The sequence below is a fragment of the Triturus cristatus genome, chromosome 9, assembly GCF_964204655.1.
Source record: "Triturus cristatus chromosome 9, aTriCri1.1, whole genome shotgun sequence".
Lineage (NCBI taxonomy): Eukaryota > Metazoa > Chordata > Amphibia > Caudata > Salamandridae > Triturus > Triturus cristatus.
Window position 1 is genome coordinate 950226052 of NC_140592.1, and position 25915 is coordinate 950251966.

Genomic DNA, 25915 nt, shown 5'->3' on the forward strand with positions numbered 1-25915 from the left:
CACCCTGTGTCTTATACCTCTAAATGTGGTTAGTTCTGCCTAGGAGGTTGTTTTACCTGTTTAGGTTGATGGTAGGGAGAATGTACTTCCCTGTGCGATGTGCGCCCCTAGTATAGTTATACTTAGGTGGTTAGGTCTAATGCGTTAGACCAATGAGAATTGCATAATGTGATTTATGTCCCTGTGATAGATGCAGGATAGGTTTTACACCTGATGCTAGTGTGATGACGCTGAGGTCATTATTGCGCCAGTAGAGACTGGTTGTGCTCTACAGTTACTTGGTGTTATGTTCTACGTTTACTATTGGTGATTTGTGCTATGTTCTAAGTGCTAATTCCTGACAGTGGTCCATGTGGCCCTGTCCCCTGTATATATAATCCCTTGTAAATTCTGCCCGTGCCTGTTGGCACATTGTAAAGTGTGTGTTTTATCTAATGTGTTTGGTATAATACAAAGGCTATTTTGATATAATACCTTGTGTGGAGTTTCCTTTGTGGTGGGCCTTGGGTGTTGTTGCTGGGTGCGCGCGCAAACGCTTTACACATTGCCTCAGAGATAAGCCTGACTGCTCGTGCCAAGCTACCAAGGGGGTGAGCAGGGGTTATCTTTGACGTGTAACTCCCCAGCCCTGACTAAAGTGTTGGTTTCTGTCTGGCTTTGGCGCAAGCCTCAGCCAACCAGAAATCCCATTTCTAACAGGCACTATGAGGATGGGCGGTGCTGGCAGACTACCAATTAGGAGGAAAGCAGTTTATTATTTGCACTTCAGTGAGGGGTGGAGTTTTGACGTTTTTGTAGTAACGATAATAGCGCAAGCCATTTGAAAGACAGGAAATTTTGCAGCGAAAGCAGATCTGCATGTTTCTTGTCAAGGTGCCGGACGCTATTTTTTCCTATTTATTTACTTTTGGTACAATGGTGGCACTCGCGGAATGTTTAAAGCTAAACCGTGGTGCCGCCATTGTAAACTAGAAAGTCACCTGGATGAACCAATGCCAATCTAGCATAGCCGTGCTGCCCAGTATAAACGGGTACAGATATGCTTTTGTGGATACGGAGTTGACCGTTTCCTGGCAGTGTGCTAGTTAAAAGTTATGGATTGTAGGTGTTGGAGGCTAAAAGCTCCCGATGGTTGTGTGTCTGTGCCTCAAGCTATCATACCTGCTGCTCAGTAAGACACAAGGTCTTGAACCATTCTCTTCTTCGGAACCTATATACATCAAAGGCATGTGGCAGGCTAATTATAAAGTGCGTAGCTTGAAGCCATACGATGTTATATGCGCAGCTAAATAAATAAATAAAAGCGGGCTCTGTGCTAAATATAAAGCGCGGTGCCCGAAAACATAAATAAATAAAAGCGAGCCCCGCCATACAAATTATGCACGCACCAAAATAAATAAATAAATACGGGCGCCGTGCCAAATATACAGCGCAGCGCAGGAAGACATAAAAAAACATAAACAGCGGAACGAACACTAGTAGGGAATAAATTAAACAAGTAGTCCTCAAAAAACACATAACGCTTACAAGTGTAAGGAAACCGTATTTGGCCGGTGCTCCACACATAAAACCGGAAGTGATGTTTTGGAGTGCTAATCAATAGGGAGCCAGTAAAAATAAGCGACCCAGGAATTAACCAATCGCAAGCAGGAGGTGGGATTACACTTCATATTGTGATGACAGCAGGTCTTGCAGACAACGCTTGCGTGCTGACACTCGACCTAAAAAACAGGATGCGTTTAAAAAATAAAAAAAATAAACCTTGAAGTTTAATTTTTTAGCAGCCGACAGTGGTCCGTGGGATCACTGCCTGCTCTTAAAATATTTATTTATTTACATTCTCGAAGGGGTACCCATTCCTCTTTGCAAATGGGGTACCACCAGTTTGAAACTGTTGGTAAAGTATTACTGTTTTGTTACTAGACTTTGGTCGCAAAACATACATACCATACCGATTCGGTATTTGGAAGGGACACCTTAAACACGTCCCTTCCAAATACCAAATCGTAAATGCAAAATGTGATTAAGTAACAAGTTACCGAATTGCATTTTGTACATTTCAAAAATAAATTTTCCAGTCGCAAACAGCCCGATTATGCTGACCGGAAAAATGCTTAATATATCTGGCCCATACCTATTAGTCTAAACTTGCTGCAAAAACTTTTCAGTGATGTATGATCATTGCCCTCAATTTAGTAACATCAAATATAGGTAACCTGACATTACACTACTTTGCAAAGGCAGTCAGCACCACTGGAGCTGTTTGGAACACTGAAAAGCTTTGCGAGAAATACAAAAATATCCTAATAGTTTCCCTAATAAGTTTGGGGAATAAGTTTGGATTTTGACCCCTCCTCGAGTATTTATTTAGATCGTATTTATTGATGTCTTTTGTATGGTGCTAATACCCCTGTGCAGCCTTATGATTCGACTTCAGTGTTTACTCCACCTCTTTCCTCTCATGATAAGACTCATAGTTGTAAGGCTCTGCTTTGTACCTCACCTTTGTGTCCAGCGTTCTTGATAACTTTTTACGGCCAACATGTAGATCACATACCAAGGTGCTTTGAAGCACATTTTCACTATAGAGTATTATATGAAATAATATAGTCAGATCAACACATAATATGCATTAAATCAGAGTCATCCATTACCTGCTATGAAGAAGGTGATAAAATTATCCAGCATCAGTTCATCGTCATAGTCTCCTTCCTCCTCTAAATTAAAAGGTACACGTGGAGACAAACAATTAACATATAGGTGCAAGTAGTTGCTGGAGTTCCGAGCTATACAACACGTATATTGAATCACATTACCACCTGGTCTCAAATGCAGAGGCTGAACGTTAGCTACAGGTTTTCAGGCATTCTAGACTCAAAAACGGACGTGACGTAATAGGGCTAATTGTTTTCATTGTCTGACATTAGGAGTGAGCTTGTGTTGACCGGTGTTAATTAAAAGTTATTTCTTTCACATCTCATATTTGTCCATTTTTTATCGGGTACTCCATTTAGTTAGTGTCTTCAACCTTATGGTGTTAAAAGAAGTTATTGTCCCCAGGATCGGGCAATAAAACTCTTATTGGCAGCATGCATGAGGGCATTAATGGCTGTGCAATGCTCCTTCCACTCACATAATCCAAGGGAACAATAAAAGCACCATTGTTTGGAAAATTAAATAACAACATTAGCAGATTAATAAACTATGTATGTATGAAAAATCAGATTTGAACATTTTAAAATACTATGTAAATGTGAAGGAATTGGACATTGGATCCTAGAAATTTAGTTGACATCCTTAGCTTGATTGTTGGGACTGGCCAAAGTACAACAAACAGATTCCAGTATGAACAATTGGAGGCCTCAATTGAAGCACTGGTAAGCGCCGACAAGAAGAGAGCATGCATTTAGAGAGTATATAGACAACAGTTTAAGTTTAGCACATTGATTCATCTTTTAGAAATAAAACAATATTTTTAAAAGTTCTAACCTTCCTATTAAAATGTCGATGTTTTTATTTTGTTTGTGAATGAAAACCTTTCATATTTTTGTGTATTTGTTTGATGCATGCTTGTTTCTGTATTTTTGTGCATTGTTTTGAAGTTCAAATAGTATAAATTGCTTAGGCAAGGCACCCCAGCTTCCAGCCGTGATTCAGAGGGAGTCCACAGAACTCAAAAGGTTAAGAACTGCTGCCCCAGAGCTTAAACAGTAGGTGTTCTCACCCCTCATTCAGTTTCGGCAGGTGAAACTTGGACTTTAAATGGAAGAAAAGGCTCTGAAAATACCAGGACATTTGGATTTTAAGGTTGTATGGATAATGTCCAATTTTGGAGGAAAAACCCTAATAAGTGTTATTTATTGCATATGATACATAACATAACTCACATTATCATTATTTATCAGATGAGATAAATACCACTAATAACACATGTTCACCTGCATTGAGGGCCTAAGCCACATATGCCCTCACACATCACAAAGCATGGTCGGTATACTTACCAGCGCTTTTCAAGATCCTCGTCAGGATATCTTGTGGGACCTGTTCTCCATTCTGAACAGCCTGTTTCCTCTTCTGGATGCATTCTTTACCTGTTTGGCGCAGAAACGCTGCAGATTCCTTCACTGTATGCACAAAACGCCAATACTGAGGCAGGTACTGGGGGAGTCGGAAAGGCAGTTTGTTAGAAATTTGGTTACTGGTTGACCGGGGTGTGAGCATCACAATCCTAGTCAGGGTAAGACACAAGCAATCCCAAATTAACCTGTGATCAACCCCTTGGTAGCTTGGCACAGAGCAGTCAGGCTTAACTTAGAGGCAATGTGTGCAACATTTCAAACAGTAAGACAGTAAAACCTCCACACAATATGATCCCATACCAGATTTGGAAACTAGAGCAAAGAACAAAATGACAAAGATGCAATCAATAGAACTGGAGTTATGCATTTAAAAAAAATAAACTGTAAAATAGCGCCTAAAACATAAACCACCAACCGGAGATATCTGGTCACGCTAGACCGGGTCAAAGTCAAAAGTTAAGGCTGACCGCAATGAAGCAAGTTGCAGTCCAAGATTAGGCCAGCTGAAGTTTTATCTTCTCAAGTTCTGTACCAAGATACCCGTTCGCATTGAAGAAAGACGCTGGGAGCAAGAAGAGTGTTGCTGGTGGTGTTCGGCGTGGCGCAAGTAGCAGGTCGAGTATCACAGATGGGCGGACTGGTACTTTGCGTTTGCTGTCCTCCGCGGGCGAACGATATTTGATGTGCAAAGAGACAAGCTTGTGGTGGCTCGTGCTGATTTTTGGTGGGAGCGGTGCGGTTCCGCTGCGAACGGGCCCGTTCATGGTCACGAAAAGACCAAAATCTTGAATTAATGAGCTCAAGAGCCACACAAAGGGTCCAGGATCTGAGAGGCACCTCTTCGGGGTCAGGAAGTCGATGAAGATAGGACCAGGAGCTATTGGGGAGCCTGTTTTGTCCCTGGGGCTCAGGTCAGGAGGCTAGCAGGTTAGCCCTTTGAGTTACTCTGGGGTGCTAGTTTCAAGATGGGTTGCAGTTCCAGTTCTTCATCCCCAAGCAAGAGAGCATCAGGAAGCAGGTCAGCACAGCAAAGCAGCAGCTCAATCAGAGTAGCAGTCCAGCAGAGCGGCAGTCCTTGTAGCAGCACAGCAACCCTTCTTCCTGGCAGAGTATCCACAGGTCCAGAAGTGTACTGCAGTGGTGGTGTCTAAGGTCTTTCTTCTATACACTAGTGTCCTGGTTCTATAAAGTGGGAGAAGCTTCTAGACAGTGTCTTTGAAGTGCATGGAATTCCCTACCCCCCCTGCCCTGGAGCCAAGCTGGCTGAAGTGACAATGCAGGGTTGTTTGTCCCTTTGTTCAGCTGTAAGTGAGGCTGAGACCAGTTCCTTCCTCCCATCTCACCAGTGATGGCACATTCAGCCACACCTATGCTCCCATTGTGTGTGGCTGTCTAGTAGGAATACACCCAAGCCCAACTGCCAACTACACTCAGTCATGTGACCAGAGACAGGCTGAAGGCACCAAATGGCTAAGGCAAGAAAAGGCCAACTTTCTAAAAGTGGCATTTTCAGAATTGTAATTTAAAATCCAACTTCACCATAAATTAGGATTTAGAATTAGGATTTCAGAGACCCAAACATGAACTAATTATCTTCTCCCATTTTGGAAATTACATGTATAAAATGGAATAAGGCAACTCCAATGCTATCCTATGAAAGAGATAGGCCTTGCAGTAGTGAAAACAAATGTAAGAGTTTTTCACTACCGGGACATGTAAAACTTAAAAGTACATGTCAAAAGTTTTAAACACATTGCACCCTGCCCGGTGGGTTGTCTAGGGCTACACTAGGGGTGACTTATATGTATTAAAAAGGAGGATTTCGGCCTAGCAAAAGGTTTATTTTCCTAGGTTGAAATGGAAATTTAAAATTGCACACAAGGGCTCTGCAATGGCAGGCTTGAGACATATTTAAAGGGCTACCTAGGAGGGTGGCACAATCACTGCTGCAGGCCCGCTAATAGCATTTCATTTAAAGGCCCTTGGCACATGTAGTACCACTTTACTAAAGGCTTATTAGTAAATGAAATATGCCAATTGGGTACATGCTAATTCTACCAAGTTTTAAGGAGAGAGCATTAAACACTTTAGCACTGGTTAGCAGCAGTAAAGTGCACAGAGTCCTATGGCCAGCAACAAAGAATTCAGCAAATAAATAGGAGGAGGAACGTGAAACACTTGGGGATGCCCCTGCAGAAAAGGTCAGGTCCAAAACATTTGATCACACAATTGATGCTTCATCAGCTCTATAAGGACATGTGGGTGATTGTGCTTTCGAACACTAAGGTCACAGTCACAACCTTCAATGCTTTTTTCTTCGGTATACCGTTTTATTTTAATTGTTTCATTTATTTTTAAATACAGAACAAAGACATAAAATGTGTTACCGATATGCAAGTGCATTAACAATATAAAATATACATAAAATTCAATAAATGATCATTGATGTACAAAAAGTAACATCACAAGGCAATGAAAAGAAGAGTAAAATATATACCAGATTATGGGTCTCCAGCCTTTTTTGTAGTGAGAGCTACTTCTGATTAGTGAAAATCATTGTGAGCTACTGAAGGCCAAGCCACTCGTGCAGTGTTACAGACACCACCACACCCAGTTTCATTGACTTAAAACCTAATAACCTTAGAGTCAGATACTATGGTTGGAACAAAATACTATAGCCAGGGGCATTAAGACAGGGCTGCTATGTGTGTCAGTGAGAGCGTGGTCTTTGGGGATGTATTAACATATGTGCGCATGAATGGGATATTCGTGTGCTGGTGTAAAGGAGAGCCTGTATTGTATGTACCTGAGGCACAGGACATACCTTTCGCCTCATGTGACACCATTACATGTTTAACACAAACATACAACCATTTTTTTGAATGGGAGAAATTTAAAGTGAAGAAAAATGCTTTACAAAAATGTTCATGATTTGGAGTAAAAAAAGTACACTCTAAATTTCTCCCTCTTAGAAACAATGGCTGTATTTTTCAGGTATGAATATGACACGATGTCTACCAGCCACTGGTAGCAAATGCAACACTTTGAAATTGGAGAAAATTTTACATTTACAACCATCAGGCATTTTGCACCCAGAAGCCCCGGACATGGTGCCATACTTATAATGAAAAATACAGACATATGTTTAAATAAGAGGAATTTAAAGGTAAGAAACATGTTTCATAAAATATTATGATGTAATTGGCTTAATTGAAAGTGGAGAACAATATAAATACTTAATGTTTCATAGAAATATTTTTCTTCACTTTAAATTTCTCTCATTTAAAAAAACATGACTGTGTTTTATTTTTTAGTTATAAATATGGCACTGTGTCTACTGGCCACTGGGAGCGAGAGGCCTGATGTTTGTAAATGTGTCACTTTGAAATGGGAGAAAATTAATTCCGGCTCCACAGTCAGAAGCAGGACAATTCAAGGAATAGCTTAGAGAAGGGTGGCACATTAGATGCTATAGAGATTTCTTACTAGGAAACTTAGATTGTTTTAAACAATTTAAGGGGATTCTGGATAGGTATGAAAGCAAAGTCAGAAAATGGCAGCATGGTGCTCAGCCATTATGAAGCTCAGAGATAAAGAGAAGAGCTGAGTGAGGCTGTGTGTGCATCAAGAGTCCAACTATTGATCAACCATGCAAAATCTAATTTGACTATATCAACTACTGATCCTTGTGTTTACATTATGTGGATCATCTGCCCAAATGAATGATGAAGTCTCACAGGAGAAAGGAGCCATTTTAGATACACCTATTGATTTGAACAAAATCCCGGATACCTGAAGGATTCTGAATATATTTCCAACTCAGGTGACAGATGAAGAAGGAGGTGGGGCTAGGACACATTTCAAGAGCAAGCATTTGAAGGACTCATAATGTGGGCCCTTACATTCTTTGCTTGTGAGATGGGACTATCCAATAACTATCCCCTCCTCACTCCCGTTAGCTACAGCGACCCTACTTTTTTGACCGGCAAGTTGTATTATTATCATCGTGAGTTTGAAGATATTAGTGCAGGAATGGCTGACAGCCAGCTCTTAGTGATGATGAGAAGTTGAAGGCTGTTGATATTGACAGCAGTGGTATCATCTTCATCTGTGCAGCCAAAAATGCACCAGGGTCATGCTCCAAGAAAGGAGTCCATATCTACACTTGTCCACAAGTTAGGCTCTAACTTTTGGCTGAGGCCACACAATGTTGCTCATGCTGCAGCTCTTTTAGATGGGTGGCAATGGGATAGGTGAGCAGAGGTCTGCTGCTTTGGTGTACTGAGCGCCAAGTCTGGATAACTTGCGCAGTGTACTATATCAGGACAATCACTGTTTTCTACGCCCCAGACACAGTAAGTTATCTCTCTGGTTCAAGACCTTCTGTGATGTTGAACATTCATTCCAGTACTATTTGCTCCCAGGTTAATCACTTCCTCCTGCAGTGAGTTCCACTCAGGAGAACCATTTTCTCCTCATTCATAAAGACACACACAATACCCAGTCATCTTTTAATTAATGCCATAGTGGCAATATTGAATTTCTACATCAGCAGTTCCCATTTCTGTTCCCAAAGCTTACATTGCTTTTTGTAGCAAGTTTGCAATACTTTACAGAACAAGAATTCCTCAGCCCACTCAGGGAGGAAAATACAGAACATACTTGTGCCACAGTTAGGGACCAGATAATGTAATTACAGAACTATAATTTCATTAAGTTAATTACACTGACAGTGCTCTTCACAGCAGCCTTCCCAGCACGAGTGCTTGTTTAGTGGCACTCAGATGTCCCTGCTGGGGAAGGTGCTTTGAAGTGCTCTGTCAGGAGTCCAGGCAATCTATTTACTTTGCATGCAGCTAGCATTAATGTGGGGACCTACATAGTTCTTCTAAAAGCAACTGTGCTTTTGGCATTGGGCTTTGTTGTCACCCACGAAGCATCAGATCAGTCCCAAATCTTCTCTGTAGCTATCTAAAGTGGGTGAATTTTACTTGTTTCGAATTGGTCCCAAATGATTGCCCACCCTTACTGTTAATCGTACCTAATATAGTCGATCTCTTTTGTAATATTGCTACAGACTCCATACCATATCACACCCCCAACCTAAGAATTTCCAAAAAGGCAACAACCTCTACCTGTGGATGCTCTGTGACTATAAATGCAACAGACATAGACCAAGGCCCAAATTTTGGGTTTGGAGGGTGGCTATTGTCCACCAGGCATGCAGAGGCAGTAACCTAACACCATAACAAATGGGCAACTTTGACTGACACCTTTGGTCCTGAAGAAGGACAGGCATATTGCAGTTAATAAGGCGGCTGCAAGGCAATCGACCATCACAATCTGGATGAGATGTCTCCAACCAATCGATCGCAAGCTACCCGTAGCTCTCAGACACCTTCAGAGTTGCTTGCAGCATTGAGATCATTTTTCAATAAGCACAGGGTCACACTTTCCTTTTAAAGTTAAAGGAAAGGATGTGTTTATTTTACATTACTATCATCAGGTTGTAGATGCTGAGAATGAGCAGTGCTCAGTCAGATTTATGATTCATGGCGGGGCACAGAAGGGAAGAACTGATGCACCAAGGTATTTTACTCTTAAATAGAAGTCCTTGTCAACTCAATATTGGTGAAGACAAAATGATGTTTCTGAATGATTTTAAATGGGAGAAAATTAAAATGGAGAGTTAACTTAATGATTAATTCAACTCTTCATTTTAATTTTCTCACATTTCAAAGTGTTGCATTTACAGAGAGCAGGCCTCTTGCTCCCAGTGGCTAGTAGACACTGTGCCAAATTTATATCTGAAAAATACAGTAATTGTTTTAAATGGGAGCAATTTAAAGTGAAGACAAATATTTCTATGAAACATTTAGGCTCTGATTTAGATTTCACGGACGGGTACTCTGTCACAACGGTGACAGATATCCTGTGCGCCGAAATATAAATCCCTTTATACCCTACGGGATTTATATTTGGCGGATGGGATATCAGTCACCGTTATGACGGAGTATCGCGCCGGCCAAGATCTAAATCAGACCCTAAGCTTTTATTTTTTTGTCTACTTTTAATTAAATCAATTAATTCTTAATATATTATGGGGCATGTTTCTTCACTTTAAATTCCTCTTCTTTAAACAATTGGTTATATTTTTCTCTTATAAAATTGGCACCATGTCCACAGGCCACAGGGTGCAAGATGCCTGCTGTTTCTAAATGTGACACTTGAAATGAGAGAAAATTTAAATGATGAGTTTTTATGCAATCCATATATAAATTAACTCTTCAGTTACATTTTCTCCTGTTTCAAATTGCAGCATTTACACAAAGTAGACATCTTGCTCCCAGTGGCTGATAGATATAGTATGATATGTATAGCTAAAACAAAAAGCCATTTTTTAAAGTGGAAGAAATTTAAAATGAAGAACATTTTTCAATATTAGGAAAATGTTTGGCACAACATTTTCCTACACTTTAAAGTTCTCCCATTAAAAAATGGTATGTCCTGTGCCACAAGTACATACGGCACAGGGTGTCCCATACATATATCCCATTTATATGCACTAATTTTCATACGTCTCCAAAGACCACGCTATCACTGACACATGTGGCAGCCCTGTCATAGTGCTCTTAATAAAAGTATTTGCTTAAACCATAGTATCTAGGACTACGGACATTAGGCTTAAGTCAATGAAGTTGGGTGTGGAGGTGTCTGATAAAATTGCGCAAGTGGCTTTGCCTTCAGTAGCTGAGTTTCACTGATCAGAAGTAGCTCTCACTACAGAAAAGGCTGGAGGACCCTGATCTGGACCATAGTGGTGAGGCTGATATTAAGCTCATGATGTTCCTATTACTGTTCACACTGATAGAATTTAATCCTGAATTCACTAAAGTTTTGAGAAAACACACATCTATGCAAACCTTTGCAGCATGCAATCAATCAGTCAAAATGTCTACTGGACAACTAGACACTGACATACAAGAACTCAGATCAAAAGAAGTAAAAGTCAGGGTTAGGTGTGATGGTGTCTCTTACCTGGGTGTATGGCTTCGTTAACACATGACGAAACCCCTTCAAGGCTGTTTCAATATGATGAGGAAATGGTGTTTGGTGCTCACCTAGCAGATTGAAATCCAGACCAAAAGCTACCTGCATATAATTGAAAAATGACAACTTGCATTATTTTAATACGTTAAAGAATCTTCAGTTGCTCCTGCTGGCTCACCCATCAACCAATTGTATTGCAAAATATTAGAGGAGGGGTTGGGGTCTGCGGCAACTGTTCCTTACTCCTCTAAATACACTCCTGCCAAAGCACTTGGTAATAGAACGTAGAAATGAACTCTTCTCCTGAGTTCTCCTGTATGTTGTTGAGATGATTAGTGACAATCTTAATAAAAGACCAAAATGAGAAAATACGGAAACTGCCCTGTTTCAGTACATCAATGGGCTAATTAGTTTGCCAAAGAAGGAGAGGAAAAAGCTTTAAGTAATGTTCAAAAGGATATCCTAGGAATGCCATCAATTTTGTGCAGTAGATCCTTTAGTTTTATGTTCTATTCTACATAGGAACATATTAGTCCCCATGTATAAACCCCTCCCAGTATAACCCCATGCATTGTGCCAGTATTACGTTCTTCTTTGGTAGGTGTAAAGGTGGAAACTCCAACTGTTTCAAAGGAAGAAATGGGTTGGAGAACAGTTTTGTGAAAACCTTACACTTATGAAGTGATCCATATACATGGGTAATTCAGCTTTAAATATGGAAATGATGCTTTGAATCCACTGAGGATGGAACAATTTTCAGAGAGGGGGTCCGGCCATCAATGTTACATCACAGAAGTTACAAGAATTGAGAAAAATCAAAGCACTACAAAGGACAAGTGCAGCACAGGAGCCACGTCCATTAAGCAGGGTAATGGTAGGGTTGTAGTATATGTTCAGTGGTGCATTTCTAAGCACATTGTCACAAATATATGAGTAACAGATGTATTTATATGTACACAGAGTGTGTTTGTTTTTCATTGAAATTTTCTATGGAAATGGCCATTAAATTTGCATCAGGCATGCGGCTTTACTGCCAAATTTATATGCTGCACAAACTGTCACTTGTGGAAATCTTTAGTTTTCACACAAGTACATTGTCTTTGTTTGTTTTTGATGTTATTAAAATCTTGCTATCCCTCACAATTGAGAATTAGAAAAAACAATAATATTTTTTACTCTTTACTTGCATCAGATATACTTTCAAATATTTTTAAACGTTCATTTTCAAGTATTCAAATTTTGTTGTGTGTCATAAAATATCTGACATACTGCAGTCTTCTCCTTTCACACTCTCTTTACCCCAGCGGGGTTGTCACTTTGGGCCCGTATGATGTCGGCAGAAGGCCTCCGACTAGCTGTCGGAGGGTTTCCGCCCGGGACCGTAGGTTTCAATCTGACAGCCGTATTAGGATGACGGCGGGCGGAGTGAAACCTGTGGGACGATTCTGACGGGCTCAAGGAGCCCATCAGAGTGCTGTAAACCACCATAATCCCCTAATGACGGTGGAGCCAGGATCATCTCCACCATCGGGATTATGATGGCACTTTCCGACAGCCTTTTCATGTCAGCCTTTCCGACGTGGAAAAGCTGTCGGAAGGTGTCTTTGTGGGCCTCTATCTGGGCCCCATTCCCACCCTGGCCCTCTGCTATGGGGACTGTCCCCCCTAAACATCCCTACACTGTGTGGCAGGCAGTGCCTGCTACAAAGTGCAGGGATGTTTCAAAACATCCATTTTACAATGGTAGCTTGCGCTGCGGACCTTTTCCGCCAGCTGCACAAGCTGCCATTTTAAAATGGACTTTTCCAACCGTAGGATGGTCGCATCCTAATACTGAGGTTGGAACCGGTGACCTAAGGTTGGCCGGTTCCAGACCTCTACAATGTCGGGCGAAAGTAAGTCCGCCCAACATCATTTGTTGCAAAATGAACTCACTTTACAGTAAGAACAGGGACACTTAAACCCCAATCTCTATGTTAAAAAGAAAAGATTAAGGAGCAGTTAGTTTGTCAGAGGCAGTGCCGGACAGTTGACCTCTGCCTTTGAATGCATAGCAAATGCTACAAGATTATTGATCTAACTCTTATTGAACTCCTAAGGTAATTCTGGGGGTGCTGTAGCACCCCTAGCAACCCTAGTTCCAGCACCCCTGTTTGAATCAGGGCCCATGGGGGTGTGGAGGTGATCTGCAGGTCATCCAGCAGTGTGTGTCCATCATTGTGCTTATTGTGGGAAAGTTGCCGAGACAAAAGGTTACTGCATTAAAGTGTTTTACGTCACGGTAACCCTTACAATTCTCCAAAGAATGCTCAGAAAACCAGAAGATGGTGAATGTAGGAACTAACTACTTTGGTGCCTGAATTCTAATTTCAGGGTATGCAGCAGTGACTTGTCACAGATGTGGACAGAGGGAAATCATGTATTTGTGTGAGTGAGTGACAGAAGTATGTCTAGTGTCAGGGGTGTGTCATAGCCCACTCATTGTCAGGTATTACTTGCCCTTTCCCCTTAATTTGAATCAACCTTTTTGGTTCAGGTCCATTACCAGGGGGCAGGTCATTTATAGTTGTAAGCACCCCCAGCAAAGAGAAATAACACTAAGCTTCAGATTTCCCAAGAATCACACTACAACATCATATTAAAACACATTATATGAATAGAAAAACATGAGATGGGTTGTCTTACGGAGCAGTAGAAAGATAGAAGAGTGCAGATTGTTAGGGCTACTTAAAAAATGTCAATATTGATGTAACTAATCAACATATGTAAGGCCTTCAAAACATAAGAGAGAGAGTATGTGTCTTCAACAGCAATGTGGGCATGTAAAACTCTGAGGTGAAATTCAACAGACACTTCAAATTACCTGACCGAAAGAACTTGTATCCAACTATTTACTACAGAATATATTTTGAGGGGGGTTTAACACCCTGAATACGCCCGCCTGGAGCTACGCCCCTGATCGTACAAGTTAAAATTATGGAGTATCAAACGGAGAAGGACATCAGCTCACTGTGGTCTCTGACTTACAAATAAAGCCCTGTACATTACTTCCTTTATATATTTGAACTTGTACTCTTCCAGTTTCCAAAATGATCCGCTCTGGCCTTGCTATGATTCCACAGAGGACTTGCCTTAGTGATAACTTCCAGGGTGAGTAGATTGAGGACAGCATGCATTCCCACTTGTTGTCCTTTCTCTGCATTCTCCATCAACTTTTCCATCAGGTTCTCAGCTTTCTCATTCAATGTTCCCATTATCTCCTTGAGGTACCTTTCAAATAGACGTAAAGAAGAGAATTCCCATCACTGCTTGCAGTACCAACAAAAACGACAGATGAAGAGCAATATCTCGCTGCTTCAGGGAGACACATGGGGCTAGAAATGTTATGGTGGTCTCAAAACCTGGCTGCAATTTGCGACCAGTAGTTCTGTAATAAATGTTGAATTTTGCAAAACAAATGTATATACTAGTCAGTCAGTTCATAAAATTAGAATGAAAGGGAGTTGCTATAGATTGCAAATTGAGATTCACTCCGATTAGATGTGATCACAGAGATGGTGGCCTGTAACGCCCAACGAAACACAATGTCTGCAAATGTACTTAGATAAAGGAACTTTATGTTAAAGCTACGCAATAGCCTTCAAGAAAACAGGGATGCCATTTTTAAGCTTCTCTGTGACTTGGACCACTGCCTACTCCGCCAGAAACGTTATCCACTATTGACAAAGAAGAATTGGTCCAAAGTGGCCACTTTCCGTTTTGTGAATGAGTTACCACCCCAAATTGGGGTTACTAAAATGTATTCAGATAAACAAGGGCAATGCATGATGGTGCCAGGTTTGCTGTATGATATTTACAATACCCACCGCCTATGTGACACGATCACTGGTGGTGACTTTAATGCAGTCATCAATCATAAGGTTTAACTGTAGGGCTCAAGGAATCGAGCCGCCTTGCTCCAAGATAGTTGCACTTGGATTGAGTAACATATGGCGCTCCTGGAACGCTTAAACTAGAGAATGTGACTGTCAATCAGCATCTCGCCAGTCTTTTTTATGCCCTCCTCCGATTTATCTTGACTCTCGGATGCCTGCATTGTACCTCGTGGTAGATCATAGTGTGCAGCACTGGAGTTCTAAAGTGGAGGTAACTGCAGGATGCAGCGTGGCATTTGCCACCTCAGTGCTTGTTGGCTAAACTGATAACACTTTTACAGTGTATCTTGCGGAAGAAGCTGGGTTCAATTTCAATGTGATACTTATATCAAACCCCCTGAGCCAACACACTTTAGGAGGCCTTCAAGTCTATCATTTGTGAGCGGGTGATGTGCCTTCTACAAAAGCAAGAGAAATGTAAGGGAAAGTGTTTGTCAGGCCAGATACTGAGCTTCTCCACCGAGAAGAGGACTTTACTCTTGCTAGTGATATGCTCCTTTTCAACCACATAGAAGACTCTTGAATTCACTACATCAGATGGCTGTTGAAGTGGCCTGAGAATCCAGGATGATTTCACAGGAATAAAACTAGTAAACTGCTGTACTAGCATAGGATAACATAGTGCGGATGGTCCCCGAGCTTTGCCTGTCCACTGGGACTCTGTTACAAGAGGTGGGGCTATCACCTATACCTTTGTGGATTTCTATGAGGAACTTTAACATGGCATGACCACTAAATAACAGACTGGACAGCCAGCAACAAATTAGTAAATTTAAGTTCCCAGTGTAATGTTGGTGACTCCTGTCCAACGCTGGACCTTCTTCTAAAAATTGAGAAACTGTTCTATCATACCTCTAGCCCTGAAGATGCCAGGGTGAAATGGCAGACCACCTGAAATCTTCAGATTCCTGTCCTCCATCCTGATGCCTCACTTGCGCACAATGATCAATGAAGCTGTTCAGAGGAGAAACCTCTTCGATGATGTCTGCATTGCAACTATTATAGTCGTAGCCAAAACAGGATGTCTGCCCGACACGTGATTCCTGTCGGCTAATCTACCTCATCAATGTTGAGGCCAAGGTCCTGCAAAGGCAGTGGCAAACCATTTGGTTGGAGTGATTACAACTTTGATAGACCAAAATTGCTTTATACCCCAGAAGGCAACCAGACATACAATACTTTGGGGGCCATATGTACGAAACTCCCAGTTTGCATTTCTTAAATAGCGAATCCTAAGAAATCGCTATTTAGGAAATGCAAAATTGAATGTACATAAATAGCAATTTCCTAATAGTTATTCCTACAGAGTCTTGATCGCTATTAGGAAATCGGAATTTAGGAAATGCTAAACCATTTGTTCCTAGCAGGAAAGCGCAAATTTGGAAATGCAAAACCAAGGGTGCCTATGGGCCTAAGGATTCCTTGATGCATCCAAAAAATACGTTGCTCATGTAAAGCATACAAATGCCCTAGGGGCGAGTGTGGGCTCTATAGCACTACCAAAAACTGCAGTTTTGGGTGCTTTTTCCTAATGTGCACATGGTTACCATCGACTGTGAGTCCATGGTAATGGCATTTCCTAAATGCCCATTTCACATTTTGGAAATGCTATGCACATGTACTTAGGGAATTGCAAAGAGAAAATCACTTTGTACATATGGAAAGGCAGAATTGCATTTCTTAACAGAATGAAATTGCGTTTCAGTTCATTAAGAAATGCAATTTCCTTTGGTACATATGGCCCTAAATGCCTTAACTATGACAGATGAAAAGGGCAACTGAGAGGAATGTGTTCTCCTACTGGTCTATGATTTTACTCATCAGAAGAGACATCTTCAAATATTGTGCAATGAATTAAGCATAATATATTCCCTTGAATCAAATCTTTTCGACCAGGAACAGAGAAAGTGGTCGGACTCTCCACCTTTTTTTAAATCCTCCTTTTGTCTTCTCACGGATCATCTCTCACACTCTTCAGTGTCTGCCTGTGCCCACTGGTTCATCCTGTCACCCAGTTAATCTTCTAACTATGCTTAAAGGCCCTGAAGTTCAAGTAGGCTTTTTCAGAACTCGGCCCAGAACTGGGCCAAAGATATTTCACTTTGAATGTACAATAACAATCTCATATTAAACGCCGATAAAATGTGATCAAAAATGTGTGGTAAAGGCACTGCGTGATAATTTCCACATTGTAAAGGCTGCTTCCCTTGGTGCTTGGGCTTCCATCTTAATAGAATTACCAGCCTCAAAGGGAATAACAAGATCTACTGAACACAGCAGATCCATTGTCTTTGACCCAGGGACTCTGCCAGCAGAAAGCTTCAGAAACCTCTGGGTAAAACTCTTTGGGGAAAATTCATTTTTGCGTAGGCTCTTAGGGTTCCACTTGTCATGCCATGGATCTTCTTCAGCCCCGGAGCTATTGATGCCGTTGGTATTGGTAACTCAGTGAGAGGGGTAGATCAAGTGCTTAAGTTGAGCTAGTTGTTTCCGGTGCTTGGCACCGGCACTTAATTCTCAACCTTTGGTACTTATGTCAGTATGCCACATGGTTGCACCATCTGGCGAATTTAGAAATGAGCAATACAACAGTCATGTATTAATTCAACTTACATTAAAAGGTACTAATATTTGCTACCCAATCCATCCTTATAGTATCAGGGGCCTGAAATATTCTGAACTGTCACACTTGTAGGAGTGTGATGGTTATAGTTGGATTGGTATTGTCATCGGCAGCGCTGGCATAGGCAATGGGTGGTGCAACTTGCAGTGGCCTCCAGGCACTTGTTTTTTTTTTACAAATTAAGCCCTGAAGTAGATGGAGGTGGTTTATACTGGCTGAAAATCCATGGAAAGGGCTAAGTGGGCCGGGTCCTACCGATGCTGAGCACCCGCAGTTCTAAAAAGCAGGTGCTGAGACGGTCCCTATCGGGCTCTCCATTTTTGCCCTCACCCTCAAGGTGAAAAAAAAAATCTTAACTCTGCAGCAGTAGAACCCTTCGCTGCCTTTGATGTAACTTCAAAGAGACTGGTAATAATTGTTTCACAGTCTCATCATTTCAGAACGGAGCATTTTCAATATCATATACAATGAAGCCATAGTTGTTGCTTATTTAGCTTATGCAACTAACAACCATTGACAAAGCCAATACTCCTGGCTTCTTGTAGGTAGAATGTTACTTGTTGTATTATATATCTGGATGCAATGACAGAGGCGGCAAAATACCAGTCGGGCGGCACCCTATTCTAAGCACAGATTTTTAGCTCACATGTTTTCAAGCCACGCCCTTAATTCCATCGGCAACGCCCCTTTGAGAGACCCCACCCCCCAGTTTTTTCATCTCATTTAAAGCCCTGTCCATGGATCTCATAACAACAGCCTTTGTGCTTGGTACAGAGCACATATTAACTGAAGCTCGCACCTTCTCTCTTCAGTTTTCAGCTATAAAGCCCTTCAAGCTTGCCCCTATCTTCATCAGCAAATTTGCTAATGGTCTCCTGTTAGAACAGGAAGAAGCTCCAAGACCGTTCATTTTCTGGAATCATTGAGTAGAGGTGGAATTTGCTTCCAAGCCCCTGATATCCATAACTGGTCATTCATCTGTATGGAAAACCCTTAAAACTTTGCTGGTTAAGGTCTCCTTCTATGCTTTTATTGTCACAGCTTCGACAAGTGACAGCTGCACTTGATACAGTCAATTTGACACGTTCACTCACTGCGTTCAAGTCCCTCAAATAAAAAGCCTATATGCAAAGTAAATAATTACAACAAATCCCATACAGCTGGAAGAAGTCTATCCCCTGAAAACATCAGCTGCTAGAAATGTTTTTAAGTAACCTAGAGATCCTTCCTCAAAGACTGTCCAATGTACGCCTATTGAGGAGTTATGATGAAACATGTACACTAATTATCTTCTATGTATTTTAAGTTTATATTATTAGTGGAATGTAGGCACAAATATTTAAGGCATGGTAGACTTAAGCGTTCCATAAAAGATAAAATGGCTTGCAGCTTCTCAGGCGTGGAATTTTATGATTTCTTTTCTAATAAGTTATCTGAACTTTGCGTACAAGGTATATTTATCCGGGAGTCCGTGGCGCCTTTGTTACTCCGACCAGTGATCCACTATGACAGCAGCTAAACCGAGACCTCCAGTTTTCATTGTTCTCTATCTTATGAACAGGAGGTTTCTCTTTAATGCTCAATTGATGATTCCGACCCCCTCAATTGATGATTCCGACCCCCTCAATTGATGATTCCGACCCCTTCAATTGATGATTCCGACCCCTTCAATTGCATGTATTACAGCTGCAATGTACGACGAGGATGGAAAGAAGGTGCTTATTTTAACATTCTTGACTTTGCTCATCAAACATGCTGTGCTTTTAAATTTTCATTTACTAAGAGAAATTGCCCAAAAGACAGTGTTTGTTGCTCAGTAAAGCTAAACACGGAATTCGTGGTTTTAGGACAGTCTATTTATGCCTTAGCGCATGATTTGAAACTCTTGGAGACTTACGTCCGGCTGAATGCAGGGTCGAAGATTCTGCGTTGCTTGTACCAGTGTTCGTGATCTGTATCTGTTAACAATCCTTTACCCATAAATCTGAATGTAAAAAGAAAAAATACACTTTGATCGAACATATAGCTAACTAAACTACTACAACAAATATTAATTTCTACTGTACCATGATAGCACATTTTTATTCATCCTAAACTCTTTACCGGAAAGCAGGACGCATACCTCTAGGCAACATGATTTGAGTCAAGAGGTTACATTAAACAAATAAGGCAAAAATAAATAGAACAAGCATTAGCAAAGCCAATTGGTCGCAACTATGCAAGAGTTTTAGGCTCTGCCAATGTGTTTAGCTATGTTGTACACCAGCGTGGTTGCTGTTCCGCATGGCTAAAAGTTAGTGGCGTAGAGAAGAGTGGCATGGAGTGTCATAGAGTGGACTGGCAAAGAAAGGAGTAGCGTGGCAGAGAGTATTGAGTATTGCAGTGGCATTAAGTGGAGTCGCAAACAGTGGAATGGCATACAGAGTACAGTGGACTGATGCAGAATGCATTGGTGTAGAGTGTTTCAGAGTATAGTGGCGTAGAGTTCACAATGGGATGACTTGTGTGGCTCTAACCAGGTTCTGTTACCCAGAATCCCTTGCAAACCTCAAAATTTGTCCAAAAAAAACACATTTTCCTCACATTTTTGTGGTGGAAAGGTCTGGAATCTGTGTGGATCCACAAAATTCCACCCACCCCACGTTCCCTGAAGTCTTCCGAGAAAAAAGGTACCTCACTTGTGTGGGTAGGCCTAGGGCCCGTGATAGGAAACGGCGCAAAACGCAACGTGGACACACCACATTTTCACAGGGAAAACTGACCCTTTTTTTGCAAAGTGCCTAGCTGTAGATTTTGAACCCTAACTCTGCCAGCACCTAAGTAAACTTAGCAAACCTATACATTTTTGAAAACTAGACACCCAGGGGAACCCAGGATGGTGACTTGACTGGCTCTCACCAGGTTCTGTTACCCAGAATCCCTTGCAAACCTAAAAATTTGTCAAAAAAACAAAATTTCCTCACATTTCTGTGGTGGAAAGTTATGGAATCTGCGTGGATCCACAAAACTCCACCCACCCCGCATTTCCCAAAGTCTTCCAAGAACAATGGTACCTCACTTGTGTGGGTAGGCCGAGTGTCCGAGACAGCAAACGGCGCAAAACGCAACGTGGACACACCACATTTTCACAGGGAAAATTGACCCTTTTTTTGCAAAGTGCCTAGCTGTAGATTTTGAACCCTAACTCTGCCAGCACCTAAGGAAACCTAGCAAACCTATACATTTTTGAAAACTAGACACCCAGGGGAACCCAGGATGGTGACTTGACTGGCTCTCACCAGGTTCTGTTACCCAGAGTCCCTTGCAAACCTAAGAATTTGTAAAAAAAAAAAAAAAACCACGCTTTCCTCACATTTCTGTAGTGGAAAGTTCTGGAATCTGCGTGGATCCACAAAATTCCACCCACCCCATCTTCCCTAAAGTCTTCAGAGAAAAATGGTACCTCACTTGTGTGGGTAGGCCTAGGGCCCGTGACAGGAAACGGCCCAAAACGCAACGTGGAAACACCACATTTTCACAGTGAAAACTAACCCTTTTTTTGAAAAGTGCCTGGCTGTAGATTTTGAACCCTAGCTCTGCCGGCACCTAGGTAAACCTAACAAACCTGTACATTTCTGAAAACTAGACACCCGGTGGATTCCAGGGAGGTATGGCTTGCAAGGATCCCCCAACGTTTTCTTAGCCAGAATCCCTTGCAAACCTAGAATTTAGCCGAAAAAAATCACTTTTACACACATTTTTGTGTGGGAAAGTTGTGGCATCACCTGGCTGACACAAATTTCCTAGCACCCAGCGTTCCCCCAGGTCTCCCGATAAAAATGGTGCCTTACTCGTGTGGGAGACCCAAGTACCTCTGACAGGCAAGGGCCCAAAATGGATTGAGGCGACATCAAAGTTGCCTATCACAATACAACCTGGTTTTGCAAGGGGGGTCACCTGGGTTTTTGGCCCCATGCTTAGCGGCCAGCTAGGGAAACCTACCAAACTCACACATTTCTAAATACTAGACACCCGGTGGATTCCAGGGAGGTATGGCTTGCGTGGATCCCCCAACGTTTTTTTACCCAGAATCCCCTGCAAACCACAATTTAGCTGAAAAAAATCACTTTTTCCACACATTTTTGTGTGGGAAAGCTGTGGCATCACCAGGCTGACACAAAATTCCTACCACCCAGTGTTTCCCCAGGTCTCCTGATAAAAATGGTGCCTCACTCGTGTGGGGGGCCCAAGTACCCGCAACAGGCAAGGGCCCAAAACCTAAAGGCCTAAAGGCTCATTTCAGTTTCAGTTTCAGTGCGCGCTGATCGTAATTTCACTGAAACGGGTGGGCGGGGGGGGGTCATCCTCGGGAGCTGGGGAAGCTGTTGCCCAGCTCTGGAGGCTACAGGGAGAAATAGAAATCCCTCTGGTGCCTGCACCAGAGGGATTTCCGTTGCCATGTTCCAGGACAGCCGGGAGCCGTCCTGCGCACATGAGCACCGTGGCGCAGGACGGCTCCCGGATGTCCTGCGCACCGAAGGGGTTAACCAACATTCCTCACCGGTTACGCGGTAAACTTTTCCAACCTCTAATGTTTTGCATATAAGAAGGATACCTATCAATTGTAAATTGAGACTGTCCTTAGACTGTGTGCCTGCAACTGTTCTCCCGGCCGTAATGTTTAATTAAACAAACTGTTACTGTTTTGCCAAACGCGTCTTGTCTTCTGTTTTTTAAGGGATTTTGAACTCAAGCAACAGAATAATGCAAAGTACATTGGCGTAAAGTGCAGTGAAGCACAATATAGTGGTGTAAACTGAATTGACATAGAGTGTTGAGCTGCAGAGTAGAGTGGCGGAGAGTTCAGTGGCGGAGAATGCAGTGTTGAAGAGTAGAGTGTTGTAGAGTGCAATGGTGTAGAGTGGCGTGGTGCACACTAGAGCAGAGTGATGTAGACTGTAGTAGGATAGAGTGGGGTAGAGTGGCATGGAGTAGAGTGGTATGGAGTAGAGTGACAGTACAGTGGTGTGGTGTAGAGTAGAGTGGCATACAGTATAGTGGTACAGAGTAGAGAGGTGCAGAGTGAAGTGGCGTAGAGTGCAATGCCATAGAGTGGAGTGGTGCAGAGTAGAGTGTTGAAGAGTGCAGCGGTGTAGAGTGCATTGGTTTAGGGTGCAGTGGCGTACAGTGGTATTGATTACAGTGGTGCAGTGGAGTAGAGTGCAGTAGCATAGAGTGCAGTGGCGCAGAGTAGAGTGCTGCAGAGTAGAGTGCAATGGCATGGAGTGGCATCGAGTACAGTGGGCTGATGTAGAGTGCATTGGTGTAGAGTGTTGCAGTATAGTAACGTAGAGTGCAGTTGCATTGATTGCAGCAGCACAGAATTCAGCAGCATACACTGCAGCACCGTAGAATGCAGTGGCATAGTTTAGAGTGGTCCATAGTCGAGTGCATGGGTGCAGAATGGAGTAGTGCTGAGTAGAGTTGCATACAGTGCAGTGGCGAAGAGCACAGCGGCATACAGTAGATTGCAGTGGCAAAGGGTGGTGTAAAGTGCCGTGGAGTTGAGTGGAGTGATGCAGAGTGGGCTGCCCTAGAGTGCAGTAATACAGAGTAGAGTGGCATAAAATTCAGTGGCGGAGTGCAGTCTTGCACAGTAGATTGTCGTAGAGTGCAGTCGATTAGAATGGCACGGTGTAGAATGGCATAGAGAGCAGTGACAGAGTCATACAGAGTAGAGTGCTGTGGCAAGTGCAGTTGTGTAGAGTGTATTGGCGAAGAGTGCAGTGGTTTAAGGTAGATTGGCATAGAGTAGAGTGGTGCAGAACGGAACAGAGTGGCATAGATAGATTGTTTTAGAGTAGAGTGCAGTGGCGTAGAGTGGCATAGAGTGGAATGGTGTAGAGTAAAGTGGCAAAGAGTGCAGTGGTATAGAGTGCTGTGGTGCAGAGTAGATCAGAGTGGCATACAGTGGATTAGCATAGAGTGCAGGGGAGTAGTGCTGAGTGTTACAGATCAAAGTGTTTTGGCGCAGAGTTGTGCCATAGCGCGCAGTGGCATAGAGTGCTGTGTTGCAGAGTGACAGAGTAGAGTGGCATAGAGTGGAGTTGTGCAGGGTAGACTGGAGTGACGAAGACTCTAGTGGCATTGAGTGGTGTAAAGTGGAGTGGTGCGGAGTAGAGTGCAATGGCGGGGAGTGGTGCAGAGTGGAGTATGCATGGTGTGGTAGCACACTGCCAATTACAGACAACACATTTTCAAGTGAAATGACCATTACATTTGCAGACATACGGTTTTGCTTCCAAGGCATGCCGGCCCTTCTGTGGCACGACTCCCACAGTGACGCCCTGAGGGTCTGCTTTTGGCTATGAACTCTCCGATCGAGGCCCTAGCCACACGAAGGTACTGTGGGTGTGCTGGGCCTTTTTAAAGCCACAAAGCTGTCCTGCGCTCCTTTTCGTGTGGCTCTAGGTACATTACCATGAGCGGTCCAAGTGCTCCCGGAGGGCTCCCGACACACTTTCAATTGTGGCCATCATTTTTCTGTGTGCTCGATGGAGACCTCTCTGAAGGACTCAAAAGGGAGTGTGTATGCCCCACTGGTCTTGAGGGGCCATCCAGACACTTCCGCATTGAGGACTGTGAGGGATGTCTACAAATACACCACATACTGATAAAGTTCTTTGCTTTGGTCATTTCTTTCCAGTACCTTAAATTATCTTCAGAGAAGTGAAACGTGTTACTAGCACTGTGAATATCAAATACGTTTTTTGGGATAAATTGAAAAGCATGCATTGAATTTTTGGTTGTTTTGTTCAGATTTTTATCAGATAAACCTGCTTTATTTTTCTAAACCAGTGCGGCGTCTTTCTGTGTTGAATTCATTGTGCTACTGTGTGTGGGTGTTGCACAAATGCTTTACACATTGTCTCAATTGATAGGCCTGTCTGCTTCTTGCTAAGCTACCAGAGGGTGAGCACAGGTTGTCTTTAGTGTGTATCTAGCTTACCCTGATGAGAGTGGTGGGTTCTGCCTGGCTTGAATGCATATCTTAGCCAACCAGAAAACCCTATTTCTAAAAAGGCCACTCAAAGCCACGCAATGTGGCTTTGCATGGCTTCATAAATCTGACTCAGAGCCTTGTGGCACGCATGTACCACTTTGTGTGGTGCAAACGTGATGCAAGAGTCTCATAAATTTGCCCCTTAGATACAACAAAGGGCTTGAAATGCCTGCACTAGGCTGATTGAGCCACAAGCATGCAACTTCCCTGGACTTTGATAATATCTGCAGTCCAGGATATAGCTAGATGTGAAGAGGAGTCGACTGAAACTTGGATCCATGAACTCCTGCAAACCAGTAATTGAGGGATGCACATAAGTTCACCAACCTAAGTTGATGATATAGAGCGCAGAAGGGCCCCTTCTGAACCTTGCATTCAGTCAAGGATTTAAGGCCTGCTGGAGCATTTGGTGAAACCACCATAGGGTACAGGAGGATTAGATCCTCACAAGGCTCCCTTGATCCTATTTTTGTCACTAGTTTACTGTCTGGTAAGGTAAGGTTAGAAGGTAGGTATGGTTAGAAGACATCTAGGATCAATATGACAGTGTGCAGATATCCCAGTTCCAAGCAAGATCACAGGAACATCAGAGGCTGTATTCTATACAGGGCACACTGCCATAGTCTGCACTACGGTGCACATTTAAATGGGTACACTGGGCGCAGACCTGGTCAGTATATTCTATCATAGATAACATGGTGTCACCCAGTGCAAAGACAAACTTGTGCCTGCCCTCTGTCTTTCACACGACAGGCCGCACCCAGCCTGCTTTTGAAATGAGGGAAGAAATCTCCCTTGCTGGTAGGTGCAGTGAATGAATGCACCCGCCCACCCACCCACAGGTTGATGTATGGTGTGTCCATAGGTCCCCCTATGTCCCTTGCAAGGGTGGCCCAAGATTGCACAATGACTGTGCACTACCTCTTTGTGGCACACAGTCAGCATGCCTTCTGACAGATGATTTGCCTCTCCACCCACATCCAGAGCACTGCATGGGTGCAGAGGCAAAGTGTGGCACATATATTGAAATGTGTGAGATTTTTAATTTACTATTGTATTTGTAGTTTCTGGGCCCAATGGACCAGGAGGATGCAATTAATATATCTAGTAACGTTATGTGGCAATGGTTTGGGCTTCGTGCCAGAAATGCATATATATCGCGGCGACTCTACGAGTCAGAATGTGG

At 42.7% G+C, this 25915-nt stretch overlaps 1 protein-coding gene across 4 annotated transcripts in view; it reads right to left on the bottom strand.

The window, feature by feature from the left end:
• Positions 1-25915, bottom strand: part of LOC146799131 (cholesterol 24-hydroxylase-like) — a 254690-nt gene that overhangs the window by 92353 nt on the left and 136422 nt on the right. For 2 of the 4 annotated variants that reach the window (XM_085626570.1, XM_085626568.1), the window contains exons 5-9: positions 19585-19671; positions 14261-14399; positions 11118-11231; positions 4002-4158; positions 2655-2717 (exon numbers count right to left, since the gene is read on the bottom strand). In XM_085626570.1, the coding sequence (XP_085482696.1) occupies positions 2655-2717; positions 4002-4158; positions 11118-11231; positions 14261-14399; positions 19585-19671 (560 nt within the window). Of the gene's footprint in view, positions 1-2654; positions 2718-4001; positions 4159-11117; positions 11232-14256; positions 14400-19584; positions 19672-25915 lie in introns of all 4 variants that reach the window. The other 2 variants (XM_085626571.1, XM_085626569.1) reach the window with 1 other exon arrangement.